Source organism: Lepidochelys kempii, chromosome 14 (assembly GCF_965140265.1).
Source record: "Lepidochelys kempii isolate rLepKem1 chromosome 14, rLepKem1.hap2, whole genome shotgun sequence".
In the NCBI taxonomy this organism is placed as follows: Eukaryota; Metazoa; Chordata; order Testudines; family Cheloniidae; genus Lepidochelys; species Lepidochelys kempii.
The window spans coordinates 9,010,143-9,030,512 of record NC_133269.1 but is presented as its reverse complement, the minus strand read 5'-3'; the positions used below and the strand labels follow the sequence as shown (position 1 = coordinate 9,030,512).

General features: G+C 41.4%; 1 protein-coding gene across 3 annotated transcripts in view; it reads right to left on the bottom strand.

Annotated features, from left to right (window-relative positions):
- ERN1 (endoplasmic reticulum to nucleus signaling 1) overlaps positions 1-20,370 on the bottom strand; it is a 62,927-nt gene that overhangs the window by 33,171 nt on the left and 9,386 nt on the right. For all 3 annotated transcript variants that reach the window (XM_073311949.1, XM_073311951.1, XM_073311950.1), the window contains exon 2: positions 8,565-8,685. In XM_073311949.1, the coding sequence (XP_073168050.1) occupies positions 8,565-8,685 (121 nt within the window). The remainder of the gene's footprint in view (positions 1-8,564; positions 8,686-20,370) is intronic.

Below are 20,370 nucleotides of genomic sequence, written 5' to 3'. Positions count from 1 at the left end.
TTTGTTTAAATGATTTTGTTTGGTGCAGTGGCCTGATTGTACCCAAGTTGGATTCTCAGTCTCTGGATTCCGCAGATAGGCTGTCAGTACTGAGGAAGCTTGCTTGGTGTCCTGACGATGGTGAGAGGAGAAGATAAGGAAGCGTGTCACACCGCTCAGAACTAACCACTCCTTTTTTGGATCAGAGATGGCACTTCAGAGACTTGTTCAGAAGTGATGTCCACACCCTGGAGCCTCAGAATGCTACGGCTGGACCGTTTGGGGCTCCAGCAGGGACAAAGGCTCTTCCGGAATGGGACTACCATTTTTTTTCTATTAACTCTAGGACCATCTTTGTGAAGTGCATGTGATGATGCAACAGCAGTTACATGGCCAGTCGCTGAGGGCCCAATCCTGCAAAGTGCCGAGCACCAGCTCCCCACTGAAACCAATGGAACCTGAAGGCACTCAGCACCTTGCAGTAACTGACCCACAGTTCACACTGCAGATAACTGAATAGTGTGTGCTTTCCTTTCTAAACTATTGCCTCTCTCACTGTTTATTGACAGTTGATTTGTGCTGCACATGGGGAGAAGAGAGCCAGAGCATTCAAATCACCTTTCTTGGCAGCACTAGATGAGGGCAGGAAACTCAAACAGGTTATTGTGGTGATAAGAGGCACTAGTTCATTTACTTTGCATTCCTGTAATAGGTTTTAGTGCTAATCAGGACAAACTATAAATGGAAAGATGTTCATGTTTGTTTAAGCACTACTAGAACGTGAATAACCCCCCTTCCTGATATTGAGTTTCAGCACATGAAGACACATGGCTGTTTTGTTTTTAAACAAGAAGGTACTATACAGTTGGTCACGCTAAACACCTAACCTCTTAAGTGTAATAACAAAACCCTATGTCACTGATAAACGATTTCACTGTGCTGTAGGCGACCTCCAGAGTATCTCAAGTCATGTGAACAACAACATATGCTTAATTTTCCGATATCTAGAGTACAAAGCAGCTGTCAGAGAACCCAGGCAGTATGTGCAACTTAGAAGTTTCACAGAAAGTTTTGTATGTGTTACAAACTTATAGTTAACAGAGACAGACAGCATGACATATGGTAAACATGCCAAATTCAGTACTAATATTACAGTTCTTCTGGTATTAAACCCAGCATTAGAGCAGGATGGTAGCTGGTTAGCCAACTCTGATGTTGGGTATCCCAGCAACTGTGACATATCTTTCATGTGGGCTTTTCACCAACCTGGTAGCAACCAATGGAAGATTCAGAAATGACAATTTCAGTTAGAAATCTAATTTCCAAATTCAATTCCCAGGTCATTCATGTAGTTCCTTGCCTGTTGAGATTTCACAAGTTCACTAAACTAACCCAGAAGAATGCAGCTTGTTTTTAAATGAATTCCAATGCTAGTGACTATTACCATATATTTGTGCAGTGAGGTTTGTGTTTTCATTGTCATATAGAACCAAACTGGTGGGTGATAAGCACTTCACAAAACACTAGTTGGGTATACTGCACATAGATAACGATCCAGAATATTAAACAGTCAATAAAATAAAACTAGCATGACCAGACTGGATAATCCAGTTCTATAGGGCATTAATGTACCACAACAACAAAAAACCCAACCCCCAATGGTGTTTTGCAACTTTTTTTTTTTTTTTTAATAAGGAAGAGTAACTTAAACAATCTGGACTTAAACTAGTGTCCTCTCTTATTTTCATTAGTTAGGTACCCTCATCCCTCCTCAGAGGCACCTCTTCCCCTTAATAAGACTGCTTACAAGTAAAGGCCAACTACTGCACTGAGTTTATACAAGCGAGTCAAACTCTACATAGGACAATACTATACACTTATATTCACATATGCTGTGTTATGTCAGTATAGGTTAAAGTTTTTCTTAATATTAATATAGCTACAAGCCACAAAGCAATCGTGAATTGAGAGAGTAGTAATTTTCATTCGTCTAATCAAGAATGCTCAGGGATAGAGGGGATCTCCGTACGACATTTACATGGGTGAAAATATTGGTATAGAGGGGGGGAAAATTGTGAGGATACTCATAAACTGAGATTCCTGAAATTTCTGGCTCACTAGCTTAACATTTCCTACTCTACTGTGGATAAGAGGGGTTTAAAAAGTGCTCATTTTGCTCTTATAAAAATAACTGCTTGTTTGCTAGAACTACATTCAAACAATGAACAGTCTCATAAAGACAGAAGAACTGGTTTGGACCACAGAGATTAGACTAGCACAGTCCTTCGCCACCAATTCAGCCTGCCGACTGAAAGGGCAACTGGTTTACAAACACTGAGTAGAATGATGCAATCACTGTGACAGCATTTCATTTAGCTGCTTTCTAATGGATTTCCAAAAGGTGAGGAGAAAGGGCTACATCTCAAATATATCTTTCACATGTAATCAACCACCAGAGTCCAACCACAACCATTTTATTTTGTATTAAATGCCATGTTTTCATGAAGAAAAAATTGATAAAAGCTATTCTTAAAAGAGCCTCTTTCTTATTATTTTATGTATTAAATTATAAGAGTGTGCAGTCCCTAGCACACAGCTTGTTCAACGTCAACTATGACAGACCTGAACCATTAAACTTGTGTTATCCCTAGTGTCATCTCCCTCAGGCACACAGCAGAGACAAGAGAGGACCTTTATACCCTGCCCTTTAGGTCAACAGACTTAGGCTTTATTGTACCAGTGGGAGAAGCATATTCCGGGGTTAAGAGCCTTCTACTACAAATCTTTTGCCTCCAGTTCCCAGTATATCGGCAGAAGAACCCCAGGGAACGTCTATTCTATTCTAATTAGAGGCTTATAAGACACCTATCATGCCATAGTATTTGGGTGCCTACTCAAGATTCTTATACCATGACTCAGTTGCCATGGTGGCACATACAGAGAGTGACTCTCTTTCAAGTAATCAGAAGCCTATCTGTGTACAGTTTTATAAATCAGACTCAACACTTTCAATCACACCTGAAGCAACCATAGAGCTATTGCAGTATTCAGAGAATTAGTGCAATACATTCCCTGCTATGCTCCCCCACAGCTGGATGTGGGGAAAGCTATGTACTGTAGCAGTGCTTTGTGTAATCCAATCTGGAAGGGACAAAGGTACCAAAAAATCCTTGCATAATGACAGGTTTCAGAGTAGCAGCCATGTTAGTCTGTATCCGCAAAAAGAAAAGGAGGACTTGTGGGGCACCTTAGAGACTAACAAATTTATTTGAGCATAAGCTTTCGTGAGCTACAGCTCACTCTCACGAAAGCTTATGCTCAAATAAATTTGTTAGTCTCTTAGCCTTGGTCTACACCAGGAATTGAGGTCGAATTTAGCAGCGTTAAATCGACTTAACCCTGCACCCGTCCACACGATGAAGCCCTTTTTTTCGTCTTAAAGGATTCTTAAAAATCAATTTCCTTACTCCACCCCCGACAAGGGGATTAGCGCTTAAATTGGCCTTGCCAGGTCGAATTTGGGGTACTGTGCACGCAATTAGACGGTATTGGCCTCCAGGAGCTAGCCCAGAGTGCTCTATTGTGACCGCTCTGGACAGCACTCTCAACTCAGATGTACTGGCCAGGTAGACAGGAACTCCAGCATGGACCAAACGGGAGGTACGGGATCTGATTGCTGTATGGAGAGAGGAATCCATGCTATCAGAACTCCGTTCCAGTTTTCAAAATGCCAAAACATTTGTCAAAATCTCCCAGGGCATGAAGGACAGAGGCCATAACAGGGACCCAAAGCAATGCCGCGTGAAACTTAAGGAGCTGAGGCAAGCCTAACAGAAAACCAGAGAGGCGAACGGCCGCTCCAGCCCCAAACATGCCACTTCTATGATGAGCTGCATGCCATTTTAGGGGGTTCAGCCACCACTACCCCAGCCGTGTTGTTTGACTCCTTCAATGGAGATGGAGGCAACACAGAAGCAGTTTTTGGGGATGAGGAAGATGATGATAATGAAGTTGTAGATAGCTCACAGCAAGCAAGCAGAGAAACCGATTTTCCCGACAGCCAGGAACTGTTTCTCACCCTGGACCTGGAGCCAGTACCCCCCGAACCCACCCAAGGCTGCCTCCCGGACCCGCCAGGCGGAGAAGGGACCTCTCGTGAGGGTACCTTTTAAAATACTACACATGGTTTAAAAGCAAGCATGTTTAATGATTAATTTGCCCTGGCATTTGCGGCTCTCCTGGATGTACTCCCAGAGCCTTGTAAAAGGTTTCTGGAGAGGGCAGCCTTATTCCACCCACCACGGTAGGACACTTTACCACACCAGGCCAGTAGCACGTACTCGGGAATCATTGTAGAACAAAGCATTGCAGTGTATGTTTGCTGGCATTCAAACAACATCCATTCTTTATCTCTCTGTGTTATCCTCAGGAGAGTGATATCATTCATGGTCACCTGGTTGAAATAGGGTGCTTTTCTTAAGGGGACATTCAGAGGTGCCCGTTCCTGCTGGGCTGTTTGCCTGTGGCGGAACAGAAATGTTCCCCGCTGTTAGCCACGGGGAGGGGTGAGCAGCTAGCCACGTGGTGGGGGGAGGCAAAATGTAACCTTGGAACGAAAGCACATGTGCTGTGTATGTAATGTTAACAGCAAGGTTTACCGTGAAAGAGTGTACCCATTGTTCTGTAAAATGTGTCTTTTTAAATACCACTGTCCCTTTTTTTTTCCTCCACCAGCTGCATGTGTTTCAAGGATCACAGGATCTTCTTCTTCCCAGAGGCTAGTGAAGATTAGAAGGTGAAAAAAACGCACTCGTGATGAAATGTTCTCTGAGCTCATGCTGTCCTCCCACACTGACAGAGCAGAGACGAATGCGTGGAGGCAGACAATGTCAGAGTGCAGGAAAGCACAAAATGACCGGGAGGAGAGGTGGCGGGCTGAAGAGAGGGCTGAAGCTCAAATGTGGCGGCAGCATGATGAGAGGAGGCAGGATTCAATGCTGAGGCTGCTGGAGGATCAAACTAAAGTGCTCCAGCGTATGGTTGAGCTGCAGGAAAGGCAGCAGAAGCACAGACCGCCGCTAGAGCCCCTGTGTAACCAACCACCCTCCTCCCCAAGTTCCATAGCCTCCTCACCCAGACGCCCAAGAACGCAGTGGGGGGGCCTCCGGCCACCCAGCAACTCCACCGCAGAGGACTGCCCAAGCAACAAAAGGCTGGCATTCAATACGTTTTAAAGTTTTAAACTTTAAAGTGCTGCGTCCCCTTGTCCTTCCCTCCTCCACTACCCCCCCCAGTGCTTCTCTCCTCCACCACCCCTTGGCAGTTATCCCCCTCTTTCTGTGATGAATTAATAAAGAATGCATGAATGTGAAGCAACAATGACTTTATTGCCTCTGCAAGTGGTGATTGAAGGGAGGAGGGGAGGGTGCTTAGCTTACAGGGAAGTAGAATGAACCAAGGGGCAGGGGGTTTCATCAAGGAGAAACAAACAGAACTTTCACACCGTAGCCTGGCCAGTCATGAAACTGGTCTTCAAAGCTTCTCTGATGCGTACTGCACCCTCCTGTACTCTTCTAACCACCCTGGTGTCGGGCTGCGCGTAACCAGCAGCCAGGCGATTTGCCTCAATCTCCCACCCCGCCATAAACGGCTCCCCCTTACTCTCACAGATATTGTGGAGTGCACAGCAAGCAGTAATAACAGTGGGAATATTGGTTTCGCTGAGGTCTAACCGAGTCAGTAAACTGCGCCAGCGCGCTTTTAAACGTCCAAATGCACATTCTACCACCATTCTGCACTTGCTCAGCCTGTAGTGGAACAGCTCCTGACTACTGTCCAGGCTGCCTGTGTACGGCTTCATGAGCCATGGCATTAAGGGGTAGGCTGGGTCCCCAAGGATAACTATAGGCATTTCAACATCCCCAACGGTTATTTTCTGGTCTGGGAATAAAGTCCCTTCCTGCAGTTTTTGAAACAGACCAGAGTTCCTGAAGATGCGAGTGTCATGTACCTTTCCCAGCCATCCCACGTTGATGTTGGTGAAACGTTCCTTGTGATCCACCAGAGCTTGCAGCACTATTGAAAAGTACCCCTTGCGGTTTATGTACTCGCCGGCTTGGTGCTCCGGTGCCAAGATAGGGATATGGGTTCCGTCTATGGCCCCACCACAGTTAGTGGATGGCTTTGTTGCAATGGGATTCCCTATGACCTGCACATTTCCCAGGGTCACTACCCTTGATATCAGCAGATCTTTGATTGCGTAGGCTACTTGCATCACAGCAGCCCCCACAGTAGATTTGCCCACTCCAAATTGATTCCAGACTGACCGGTAGCTGTCTGGCGTTGCAAGCTTCCACAGGGCTACTGCCACTCGCTTCTCAACTGTGAGGGCTGCTCTCATCTTGGTATTCATGCGCTTCAGGGCAGGGGAAAGCAAGTCACAAAGTTCCATGAAAGTGCCCTTATGCATGTGAAAGTTTCGCAGCCACTGGGAATCATCCCAGACCTGCAACACTATGCGGTCCCACCAGTCTGTGCTTGTTTCCCGGGCCCAGAATCGGCGTTCCACGGCATGAACCTGCCCCATTAGCACCATGATGCCTGCATTGCCAGGGCCCATGCTTTGAGAGAAGTCTGCATCCATGTCCTCATCACTCTCGTCACCGCGCTGACGTCACCTACTTGCCCGGTTTCACTTTGCCAGGTTCTTGTGCTGCATATACTGCTGGATAATGTGTGTGGTGTTTAATGTGTTCGTAATTGCCAAAGTGATCTGAGCGGGCTCCATGCTTGCCATGGTATGGCATCTGCACAGAAAAAAGGCACGGAACGATTGTCTGCCGTTGCTCTGATGGAGGGAGGGGCGACTGACGACGTGGTTACAGGGTTGGCTTACAGGGAATTAAAATCAACAAAGGGGGTGGCTTTACATCAAGGAGAAACAAAAACAACTGTCACACAGAATGGCCCCCTCAAGGATTGAACTCAAAACCCTGGGTTTAGCAGGCCAATGCTCAACCCACTAAGCTATCCCTCCCTCTCGTATTTCAGGCAGGACTTCACGGAGGAAGGGAGGGAGGGGGTGCAAATGAATACAAAACAAATCTGGTCTATTTCTTGTTTTGATCCACTCCATCTATCTTTTACATCTTTGGCTGGCAGCAGACGGTGCAGAAGGACTGCAAGCCATCCACATCTCTTGGCTGCTCGGCAGAAGGTGGTACAATAGGACTGCTAGCCATCCTCATCTCCTGCCTGCCCGGCAAAAGATGGTACAATAGGACTGCTAGCCATCCATATTTCCTGCCTGCTCCCCATAAGATGGTACAATAGGACTGCCTGCAGGACTAAAGAGAGTGACCTGGTCGAGTCACTCCTAATGTAGTCCCTGCACCCATGTCTGCCCAGGCGCTCCTGACCGACGCGGCCAGGAGCACCTCGGACATGACGATGACGGCTACCAGTCCTATTGTACCGTCTGCTGCCACAAGGCAATGGGTTGCTGCTGCTGTGTAGCAATGCAGTACCGCATCTGCCAGCACCCAGGAGACATACGGTGACAGCGAGCTGAGTGGGCTCCATGCTTGTCGTGGTACGGCGTCTGCACAGGTAACTCAGGAAAAAAGGCGCGAAACGATTGTCTGCCGTTGCTTTCACAGAGGGAGGGAGGGAAGGAGAGCCTGATGACATGTACCCAGAACCACCCGCGACAATGTTTTTTGCCCCATCAGGCATTGGGATCTCAACCCAGAATTCCAATGGACAGCGGAGACTGCGGGAACTGTGGGATAGCTACCCACAGTGCAACACTCCGGAAGTCGATGCTAGCCTCGGTACTGTGGAAGCACTCCGTCGAGTTAATGCACTTAATGCACTTAGAGCATTTTGTGTGGGGACACACACAATCGACTATTTAAAAATGATTTCCAAAAAAACCAACTTCTATAAATTCGACCTAATTTCATAGTGTAGACATACCCTAAGGTGCCACAAGTCTTCCTTTTCTTTTTAAAAAATTCTTGCATTAACAAACATTAAAAAAAAAAAAAAAGGTCACAATCACCTTACCCAGTGCAGAAGAATAAACTTTAAAAAGGGGACATTATGTCCAAAAGCAAATAAAGCTGTACTACTATTGCTAATGTGCAGGCCTGAACTGAGACGTTTGGTACAGTAATCGTATCTATAACCTCTGCCTAAATGTTCTGAAACATTAAAAAACAAAAAATCAGATATAAAAAAAATCCAAATGTGAAAATATACAGATCAGCATGATTACTGTACTGCTGCAGTTAGATATCAAGTCATGTCCAGAAGGAGAACAGCAGAGCTAAGGAATATGTTGTTCAGTATCTACATCTTTTTCAAAGATTTTTTTTTGCTTCTGCACCCCTATGTTCATCCTTTACAAAACCGTGATAAATTTTGTACAAAGTAGGTCTTGTGAGCCAGTATTTAAAAACTCATAATCAGAGGAACATTATTGTCCTGGTAAAATAAGTGTATCAGCATTTTATGTAAAGTTATTAAATATATACAGTTATTGAAGTTACTCCACAGAAGATAGGAGGACACCTCATACTCACCTTCTTTTAAAGCCCACTTGATTGATCCTGTCCTCTTGCTGACAGCATGCAAACTTCCATCAAGGGTTGAAACAAACAACAGCGTTTCTGGTACAGTCACTGAACTAGTGCTTCCATAGCTCTGAAAAAGAAGAGCCCATAAATTTACATTATAACTTGTTTTAAAATCTGTTACTTTTAATTATGTCATGCTGCAAAAAGTCAAGATTCTTTGGTTTTGCATGTAAGGATTAGTCTGCTTTCTGCAAGACAAACTGTTTTACAAAATCCCTGCTAGGCAGCTGTGTATAGTAGAGATGAATGAATGTTACTCACGGGCACCCAGTAAACCTGAAGGACAGAGGAAATGGCACTGCCAGATAGGAAACTGAGGAATGGCTAGCACCAATCAGTAGATAAACTAAAGTATCTAAAATCCCAGCACTCATTTAGACCCCAGCAGATCTCTTGGCTATACCTGCTCCCGGAGCTCAGCCCTCCTGATGTATCAACACTGCAAAAACAAGCTGTGTTAGACACTTGGGGTGAAATCCTGGCCCTGTTAAATTCAATGGAAGTTTTACCATTAACTTTACCCATAGTGTCAAGCATTCTCTCCTACATGGGGTACTATACTCTGCTATTCCTTTTGATACCAGTGGAGAAATCATTCTCAACTCTGGTTTGCATAGGCGGGAGAACTGTTTACTACTTGTTGTCATTTTCATAGCATAGACAGTCTTTGAGTCTAGCTATTATATACATGTAATTCTATCACAAGGCATCCCAAAACTATGTAAAAAGATAACAGAAACAATGAGGTTGGGTCAAAGGTGCTAGCAGACTAAACCAGAAACTTAATTTAATCACGCCTCTCTCTCAACCTGGTACAAAAAGAACCAATATATACCAACAGCCTCAACACATACATTTTGTTACAAGCCTTTAGTTATCACCCAAATAACTTCCTTGTTTGTAAACTGTATTTGTGTTGCCCATCAGTCTGCCATCTGCCTTGTCTGGGAAGTTTCAGAACTATATTTAAATCTCAAGCTACTATTGTTGGTAAGGTGAAACTATGTGCACTGATAACCCAATGACTGAAATTTTAAAAAATAATTCTAGATAAATTCAAAGTTTTAACCATATTAGGATTTGTGAAGGACAAAACATGAAGTTGCCAAGCTCAAAAGCTTTGGCTCACCTGTGGCTCTCTCCTTGGAAAATTATGGATTTTTCAGAACAGACCAATTCTGCAGTAATATACCCTAGTTCTTTTCTCATTATACAGCAGTATATTATAAAGTAATACTTAACTAACTCCTAGGTACCACCCACTGATATAGTAATACAGTGAGCATGCATGTTGCATTACAGCAATCATGAATATTTAAGGCACAGCTTGATTTAAACTCAAAAAACAGTTAAAAGTACAAATCAATAACAGCCCTGAAAACAGGGATCGGAGATAAACTGCTGTAGGTGCAGAGGAAGGAAAAATATATCAGTGCTTAAACATAGTTACAAACTCAGTCAAATAATAAAAGCTACAAGGGGCCTAATGTTTAGACAAAAGACATTTCCAGTTAAATAATATATTTATACCCTGCATTATAGACCAAACTTTGTAATACTTGTTCAACAAGGGGCACTTAATAGCAGCCTCTCTCATGCTGGTCTGAAAGTGTGTAAGGCAAATGATGTCAATAATCAATATTCAGTTTAAAAGCATCTTTCCACACAAATAAAATGAACTGCAACACAGCAGGAAGAGGAGCTACATTTTAAAGACAGGGCATCTGAATCATCTTGCAAAAATTATGACAAGTTTTTTTGAAATCAAGAAGCGTCCCTAATTCTTAAGTTCATCGTCTTTTGGTCTTTTCCTACTTATAGCAGTTAGCATTTATGCAGCATGTTTCCTCTTCAAATACTGTACAAACAAACATTTGGTCTCATACTGTGTAAATCACCAGCTACTCCAGTGGAATTGCACTGGCGTAAACATGGTGCAAATGTCTGAGTAGGTCTGTGCTGTGGTTCTGGTGGGGGGCTGGCTCACATGGCCCCATAAGTCTGAAACCAGTTTTATTCAGCTACATCTGAAGAGAACCAGCACCAGAAGATACACAGAGGTGTCTCTGGATTGAACAGATCTCTTCACTTATAAAATACACAAGTATAAAATCTAATCTTAAACGAATACATTTTAATTTTAAAGTCACATCCTTTAAAGTGACTTAGAATAAGCTAAGTTGCTCACGAGCGAAGACCTAGTGCAATGGATGTTAGTCTGGAGAGATTTATAATAGAAACTCTGGCACAAATTTGAGCAGAACACATCAGAATAAAAATGGAACACCCTTTTTTGATTAAACTGTAAAACATTAACGAGAACAGCACATGTGCATATCCTGCCTAGAGACTGGGAATACACTGCCCATGCCTTGCCTGCTATTGATTCTGTGCAGACCAGTTTGCCCCAGGGCGGAGTTCAAGAAGAAAACATGTATCTGTAAGTGCTTGTCGTGTTGCATAGTTTTGACACACCCTTTTTCTGACGTGATTAGGATATCCTAAACCCACCATGAAAATACCCGGGGGGAGGGGGGAGGAGGAGAATGGTGCAATAAGGACTGAACCACATACTGTGCTTTTATGAATTTTTGGCACTAGCATCATCATCTTAACAGGCTTTGCAATACAGAAAAACTATCTGCTTGACAGGGTGCATCTTGATCTAAAGATTCCACCCAGAGTCTGTTGGAGCTATCACTGTTTTGTGGATTGAACTCTGTAGCAGAGGTTCCATGTGGATGTGATCATTGCAAGATCAAGACCCAGAGCTTTTAACCAGTAACACGGAATATTAAAGGTAATAGAAAATATTTTTAAATACAGTGCTGTTCATCACCAGATCTCAAAGCATTTACAAAAATGAACATACATCATATCCTCATTTTATAAAAAAGGAGACTTAAGCACAGTGGCTTGCCCCACTACACACACCCACACACAATCAGTGGCTGAGCAGGCGGGGAATAAAGCACAGTATTTCTGGCTTCCAGTCCATTACCCTATCCACTCCACCATGCTGCTTCTCATAACTATACAAAACAGCTTTTCAGACAAATGCAGTGCAAGTCTTTTTAAGCCATCAATTTTTAATTTTAAAAAGTAGATTTGAAAGGTTATTTTTTTCTTTAATGTGGTTCTCTGTCAATTTTTTTTGTCCAATTTATTATTTTCAATATTTTATCTAATGCATAGTTATTAAAAATGCTCCTTTGACTTCACTGAAGTAGGGCATGGCATACATTTTCAAAAGTGACTATTGATTTTGGGTGACATGTTAGAGGCCAGATTTTTCAGAGGGCAAAGTAACTAGCAATTTTGGTGGCTCAATATTTGGGTGCCCAACTTGAGATGCTTAAAAGGACTTCATTTTCAGAAAGTGGTCAGCAGCTGCCCTCTGAAAAATCTGGCCTCTAACATGTCACAGCTGGACACCCAAAATCACTAGTCATTTTTGAAAATGTAGGCCTTACCCTACTTCAGTGAAGTCAAAGGAGCATTTTTAAAAACTATACAATAATAAATTGGACACACACAAAAAAGATTGAAAGAGAATCACATTAAAGAAAAAAAAAATTACCTCCCCACACTATTCTTACCTTCATCAGCAATAGCACCATAAGACAAAGTGTGAAAAATCTAATTGCTTTTCATTATTATACTATTTAACATTTTTCAAGCTAAGAAATGCAAAAGTAAAAAGACCAATCAATTTCATTTTTGTTTATTGTAAGTTTCACTTTTAGGTTTTGACAATATAGTCCAGTGCTATCAATCTAATAAAACAAAGTGCTTACACTGGAATTTATTTGCTTTTTAAAATTTAAATTTCATGTAAATATGTGTATGGGTATTAGGTTTGTAGGATGTTAGTTTCACAAAACATTTTTTGTATATATTTTATGGACAAGATTATGCAGCAGCAAGACAGCCATCTAAGGTGCTTCTACAGAAAGATCAAAGACCTCACCCATATATCTCCTGTCCCACAGCAGGATTCCACTTTTTAAAATAACCTGCCCTTCTATTGTTCATTGTTGCTTAATATGCAGTACAGATAATCATGTTGGGGTTTTTATTAATGTTCAACAAGGAATTAATTTTTTTTGGCAGGTTTTTATGATGTGTGGTCAGGGTATGTGCCAGATCTTTCAGGACTTGAAATAGGTTATTGGTTCCCAATTATTTTGTTTGGTAAACTGAGGCAAAAAAACCCCTAAATAATTTGTTCAATATCACACTGCAAGTCAGTGGCAGAACTAGGAATAGAATGCAGGAGTCAAACACTAGACACCACTCCATCCTTGTTTACACAGGTACTTTCCCACACCAAGTCAAAAAAATAGGAGACAGAACGACTGTTACAGAAGCAGTTGAAACCCTCCGTAACTCTGAACATTTTTTCCACCAAGTTATGTGAAACCTACAGTACGTGTTGTTCTCTCTCTTACGGTGTTATTTTTTCAGGCTTCAGACTTTTCCTGCAGCATTAGGACTATAGTGCAATTTAATTCCAAACTATTTTCTTTCTATGGATCATCATCATCATTCATAAATTCAGGACATTCTGGTCTGGCATAACCAGATCTAACTTTCTGGTTTGCCTAAAGATTCAGCAAACAAATGGCACTAACAGAACAGAAACGCTTATGTTTGTTTCTCATTCCCATGAAGTCAAATTCTTCCTCCCCAACAGGAAAATCAATAAAAGATGTGAGTTAATCTGTGATATTTGTTTTGGAGGGGATTTGCTCGAGATCTAACTGACAATATTCATCAGCAAAAATTTAAAAAACACAGCCGTATGTCTTCCAAGAGATGTTCATGCAATCAGGCAAGCTACATTAGTATTTTTAACCATTTTGATACTGTATAATTAACAAAGAGTTAATATTTAAAGCCATTTGTTCTTATTCTCATGAATAAACTTACTCTGAAAACAAAAACTAGTGAATTTTAATCAACCCTATAAATTTAAGGGAGGTTAATTTTCTGAATATCATCATTTGCACAATAATACTTTGTAATAGTACCTTTCATCTGGAAATCCTCACAGACGTCACAAAAGATAATTAAGCCTATCACTGCTGTGAGGTATGTAACCGTTTTTAAATATGCATTTTACAAACGGGTAAACAACCACAGAGAGGTGAAGTGATTTTCTCTTGGTCACATAAATCAGTGGCAAGCCCAGAAGCAGAAGTCAGGAGACCTGACTCCCAATCTCTTGCTCTAATCACCAGATATCACTTTCTTTCCAATATTGGTACAGCTGATACAGTAGCATTTTCTCTTCTGGGCCAGAAATTTAGGAATTTAATTCCATACCAAAAACTTTAGCTCAAACGCAATAACTGTAATGCAGTTCTAGGGTGAAGGTGATGTACTGTTTATTAAGGGTGCCCATCCTTCAGGTGGTATATTAAATCAAGGGCCTTTCTGTCTGACATGGACAGCCTAAAGTATAAAGTTAAAGATCTCACGTTACTTTAAGGAAAAATAAAAAATGAGAGACTCTGGGATATATTATCCAAGTATCCTGAGCAACTTTCCCTATCTTGATAATACAGATTCTAAAGTCCAGGACTCTGTGTTCAAGTAACTAGCTGCAGAATGTATAATGTCTGAATAGCTACCATAGCACTAAGAGCTACTAGTATCTAACAGCTTTGGAAATCACTCTGATGTACTTTAAATAGGACAGATACTATATAATATCTTACTCCATTTCACTAGGTATTTTACCTCCAATGATTAATGAACGGCAGCACCTAGTTCTCAGTTAGCAGTCTCTGGTGTGCAAACTGAAAGAAAGCAAGAAGTTTCTTACTTCTGTACGTCAGGTATTCATTCTTCCTACATCTAAAAATGTTAAACAGCTAATGTACATTTAAGCTAGTGTATACTTAAAGCACTAAAAAGCATCAAAACACAACAGAGGTCTTTTTAAAAAAAAAACAGATGAGCAATTTAATTTGTTCAAACATTCTTTAAAACTGTTCGTAACAAATTAAATAGAAATTCAAACATTTTTTGTTGTACTGAGTGATCCATCATTCATCAAAAGAACAGGAGTACTTGTGGCACGTTAGAGACTAACAAATTTATTAGAGCATAAGCTTTTGTCAGCATCCGCAGGGCACTGCGCTGTTTAAAAAAAAAGAAAACAAAGCATCACAGGTGAACCTATGAAATTAAATAAATGTTCCAGTTCTGAATTATCTATGAACCACATAAACAAACCGTGCCCATCAAGTTAATTGAACTTAATTACGTATCATCCTCATATGCCAGATGTTGCCCAACTGTATGTAGCAGGTTAACTAATAAAAGATAAGCTCATACTGGACACCTGTGGTGGTTTGTTTAAGGAGACAACCACTGAACTATAAATTTTAAACAACCTGCGTGTATGTCCACTTTATCCACTTGCTAACTCAGACTCTTGCCTACTCCAGTTATCAGAACGGGGCAATTATCTCCCATGTCTTACACACGACACTCCCATTAATACACTTCAGAATGATATTAGCCTTTTTTACAACTGCATCACATTGTTGACTCATTCAATCTGTGATCCACTAGAACCCCCAAACCCTTTTCAGCAGTATTGCCACCTAGCCAGTTATTCCCCACTTATGTGGCTGTGCATTTTATTTTTCCTTCCCAACAAATGGCTTCCTTCAAAAAGGAAGAAATAACATTCTATCTTTACATAGAACCTTTTATCCCCAAAAGATCCCAAAGCACTTCACAAACAAAATGGTATTCAAACAGATATTACTTTATCCCACTACTAAAATGCAGTTATCTCTGGGGTGAAACACAGTTGTTAAAGACAGGAAGTGAAGATTATTGTAGCCATCCAAAACTGCAGGTAGGATTGAGGTAGGCAGAATGTAACAAATAGAGTTGGAATTTGGCCACGAATAAAATGGCTCAAGCAACAAATCTCTCTTCAGACTCTACACAGATTAACTCTGCTCTTCTAAACTACTCACTCTCTGAACAAGCATTTATCATCTCACAGATTCAGCTAGTTCCCCAACCAGCATTTTCACTTCCTGTCTTCTTTTAAGAAGTGAATCTAGTATGTATCATCACTGTAAAAAATAAACATATGCAGGAAATTCCTGTAGGGGCCATTACTAATAACTAGGAGAAACACAGTCAGGCTGCAGAACTGATCATGGATCAACACCTTCAATAAAGGAGAGAATATGGAAAGAGGAGAGGGTGAAGGACCTCAACTATCAAAGTCTTTCTCTCCAGAGATTAGGGGAAGAAGAGTCTGACCATCATTAGGGCACAATACAAAATTTGCGTTTTAGCACAAACCTCCCCACAGTAATGAAGGCAGAATGGCAGCCCAGCTCCTTGCATGCCAGCCCGACTGCTATCTTATACAGACTGAGACACACCAGAGTCACTTTAGCTGCTCCCTGGCTACCATCCAGACTTTATTTCAGCTTGGAAAAGAGACTAAGGGGGGAATATGACTGAGGTCTATAAAATCATGACTGGTATAGAGAAAGCAAATAAGGAAGAGTTATTTACTCCTTCTCATACCACAAGAACTAGGGGTCACCAAATGAAATTAATAGGCAGCAGGTTTAAAAACAAACAAAAGGAAGTATTTTTTTACACAATGCACAGTCAACCTGTGGAATTCCTTGCCAGAGGATGTTGTGAAGGCCAAGACTATAACAGTGTTCAAAAAGAACTACATAAATTAATGGAGAATAGGTCTATTAATGGCTATTAGCCAAGATGGGCAGGGATGATGTCCCTAGCCTTTGTTTGCCAGAAGCTGGGAATGGGAAACAAGGAATGGATCACTTGATGATTACCTGTTCTGTTCATTCCCCCTGGGGCACCTGGCATTGGCCACTGTCGGGAAAACAGTATACTGGGCTAGATGGACCTTTGGTCTGACCCAGTATGGCCGTTCTTATGAGTTCTTCCATTGACCTGGCCACCATCTCTCAAGAGGGTGGATTAACTACAGTGATGGAAAAACCTTCCATTGTTGCAGCAAGCGTCTATGCTATGGCTCTGCAGCTGTAATGCAGACAAGCCCTGATATCACCACTGGATTTTTGAGTATAGGGAGAGTTACTCACTATACAAATTCATAAAAGCAGTGTTTGAATAATTACACCTATATTTCGGTTACAAAAGACACACTGGGGATATTCAGCATGTTTTCTCAGCAGGGGATATTCAGCTGCTTCAGCCCCTTACGCTGGCTGGCACCATCATTTGCCACAGAAAGCTTCTAACTTTTGAACAGCTGGTGCCATTAGCAGCTTGGGGTTTTCAGGTCTGAGTCAGTTCCTTACAGCTTTATTGTGGCTTCGTACAGATAAAGGCAACACCAACAGGAAGAGAAAAACAAATAAGATCAAAACCTAATAAAGCCATTTTACCACAGTGTGCAAGAATCTAAATGATTAGACTCAGAAACAATACCTGGAGATGCAGCACAACTCCTGAGGAGTCTCCACATACAAGAGAGGAACTCAAATATATTGAAATGTTCCTCTACTACTAAGGCTGCAGTACTGTGGATAGGAGGAAGAGGACCAGCCCAGAAAATGCTTCACAGCTTTAGAGTTTTGAAATCTTATAATGAAAACTACTATACAAGTGCAAACAATTAGAGAAATTGGTTATCTTCACCACATCACGGCACGGATGGGAAGTTGGAAGGCATCACTGTAGCTCCAGATAAATCACAGGACTTTTCTTGATGCCTAGATGTCATGATGGGTGAACAATATATTCATCTATAAGATTCTGAACAAAGGAGAAATCAGGCATTGTAGTAGGTGGCCTGGTACACCTGCAGTTTTACACCTACTGCCCTTGTTGCAGCTTTCAGAGTACAAGAGTTATGCCTGTATAACCCACTAGTTCTAAACTATTTAAACAAGGTGCAGTACCACAAACACAACTATACAAGAGGAAGGGTTGCAGCAGCCACTATATAGCAGGTGCCGTGCCTAGCCTATAGAAGGCACCACAAAGCCAGACCATTTGCAAATTTTGCAAAGCCTTTGCCTATAGGGATTGCTTAAAAAAAACATAGCGTGTCCACGGATTTCTGTTGTATCTACTCTTTACACAACGTTAAGAATATGAGGAACACCCCCCGCCCCAGAGACTACCCCCCAGAGTTAGGTTCTGGTAGCTTCCACAACAGAAGACAGGGAAACCCATGAGAGGGCTTCCAAAATATTTAAATGGATACTACCCAATTCCTGTACACTAACATTCCCATAACTTCTGACTTTGTGTGGCTCAAAAGCTTGCATCTCTTATCACCAGAAGTGGGTCCAGGAAAATATATTACCTCACCCACCTTGTCTCTCTAACTTTCCCACAACTAATACAAAATATTTCCCAGAATTCACCATGACAAATTATAATTGCAACCATAATGATGTTTGGAAGGTATGTATTGTTTTAAAAAACAGTACTTAAGAAACAGGGAACTGAAGTGTTACTTTGTCATGGCCATATGAATTGTGAACTAAACAAGACACCTAAACTGCTTGTTGGTATACCAAAAATCAATATTTTCTTTAAACTCTCAGCTATTTTACACGATCAGTTGTACCTGGAAAGGAATGGAAAGTAGTTAATGTGCAAAGAGTTCTTTCTGCACACTCTGCAAATGGGAAGCATGAAAGTATCTTCTTACTTTTAGCCTTCAGATCGTTACTGAGTTTAAAGATGAAAGGAGAGAGGGGAGACCATAACTGAAGGAGGTATTCACACAACTTTCTACCACAAACCAGACTAATGTCTGTCACCTGCACAGCATATGACCCAGAAAGTTCTGAAGTATTAATCAGATCATGAAATTCTAGCAGCAATCTGCACTCTCATCTTAATCGGTTGGGTGTAGTATAACTGGAAGGGGGAGGGAATAATCTCACACCCACACAGCCAGTTCCCTTTTAGTCAGGTAGAAACCTGACATCGCTTCCTGGTTCAGCGACAGGGATAACCAGGGGCTATGTGCCTTCTATACCCCCTCTCTCATCCAAGGTTCAGTGAATAAGGTGGGCGCTTTAGTCTGCATGGCTGTCAATCTAACCCTGTTCACAAGCACTAAATAAAATAACTAAAATAATAGCAGCGTTGAAGCAGATCTTCACTCAGAACAGGCTTATATTCTAAGTATGTATGATCTATTAACTTTTACATATTTTCAGATTAAATGAAGAAAGGTGTGAGAGACTGTGTTGAGAAGAAACCAATGGCTGCACAGCCTCTTCGGATACTAGTGTGGGATGTTTTTACACTGGCTGTCAAGCCACACAAAATAATCTACTTCGGATGCAGTTGGATACAACTACCTAATCTCCTCCCCAACACGCCAAACAGGTAAGACTCCAAGAAGCAAACGTGCCAGGTTCTTTAATGGACCTTAGTCTTCTGCAACCTGGCACATAGCACGGACATTGCACAACTAGGATGGCAGTTACTTCTGGAATTCAGAACTCAAACTGGGACTAATATTTTGAAAAAGATAATATTAAGGTTGCAAAGTGGACACAGAAAGCTCCTGTACTGAAGAACTTATTGTCAGGACTCCAAAGGCCAATTTCTGCTCACTTACACCCAGGAGGTTGAAACCAACTAAGTTACATAGGTGTAAGCGACAGCAGAGTTTGGTCCCATGTATATCTCTCTTCCCTTCAACCCACTGATCCTGTAACAATGATGCCCCTGTTAAACTTTGTTCTCCCTTGCTCCAGGTGCCTTGTTCCATCACCTCTTGCTCCCTGCTTTTTTCTTCAGCCTTCCTTCATTCTCCATGCATAATCTCCAGCTGCTCAAGGATTCTCTGTTTATATTAAACCATTGAAAGGGTATTTATGTGGTGCTGCTTCTTATGCACTGCAGCAGCCACCTTAGATATCCAGGGTGCGATCATGAAGCCTTGAGCCGAACCCTGAAGATGAGTCAACTATTTCAGGCTTGAGGCACTTGTCAGTGTTCCTTTATTTCCAATGCCCTATTTGTTTTACCTATTAACAAGTTAAAAATCCATAAGCATATGCAACTCTTAATAATTCAAAATCTCCTATTAATTTTAATTATTCAAGGCACAGTATTTTTCAGCTAAGATTTTTAAACTGACAGACCCATTGCAAATTACTGACGTTGGTGAGTTAGCTAGTAAAAAAGAAGCCAGGAATGCTGCATCACAAGATCTACTTTATTCACAAACAACTCACCTGGAGAAACTGATAGGTGCTTAGTATAAAACAGAAATAAGTTGATTTAATAATTTAAATTCCTTCATGGCATATTTGTAAATATCAATAGATAATTGAAAAATTAACATGTGTAAATGTCTAAATCCAATTTTTCATTATTCATGTTGTTTACTTGGATTCTGCACTTCACATTGGACGATGAAAACAGACAAGTCAGTTTCACTTGTGTTTATTAGTGTACTTCAGCACTACCCAAACGCTGCAGTGTCTGGGTTGCAAACACTGAACAGACATGTTTGTTTGTTTTTCAAAAAAAACTGCTCAGCTGGAATTTTTTTAAATGCCCAGTGAAAATTTTTTTTTATTAACATGAGATCTTATAAAAACTTGTATTTACAAAGACTAAACTTGAGACAAGTTTAACCTGATGGTACCCAGAGAAACAGACTGCTCCATCACAAAAAATACTAAAGCTCCAATCCTGAGATGAGCTGCAGGTATAGGGGTCCACTTCTTCA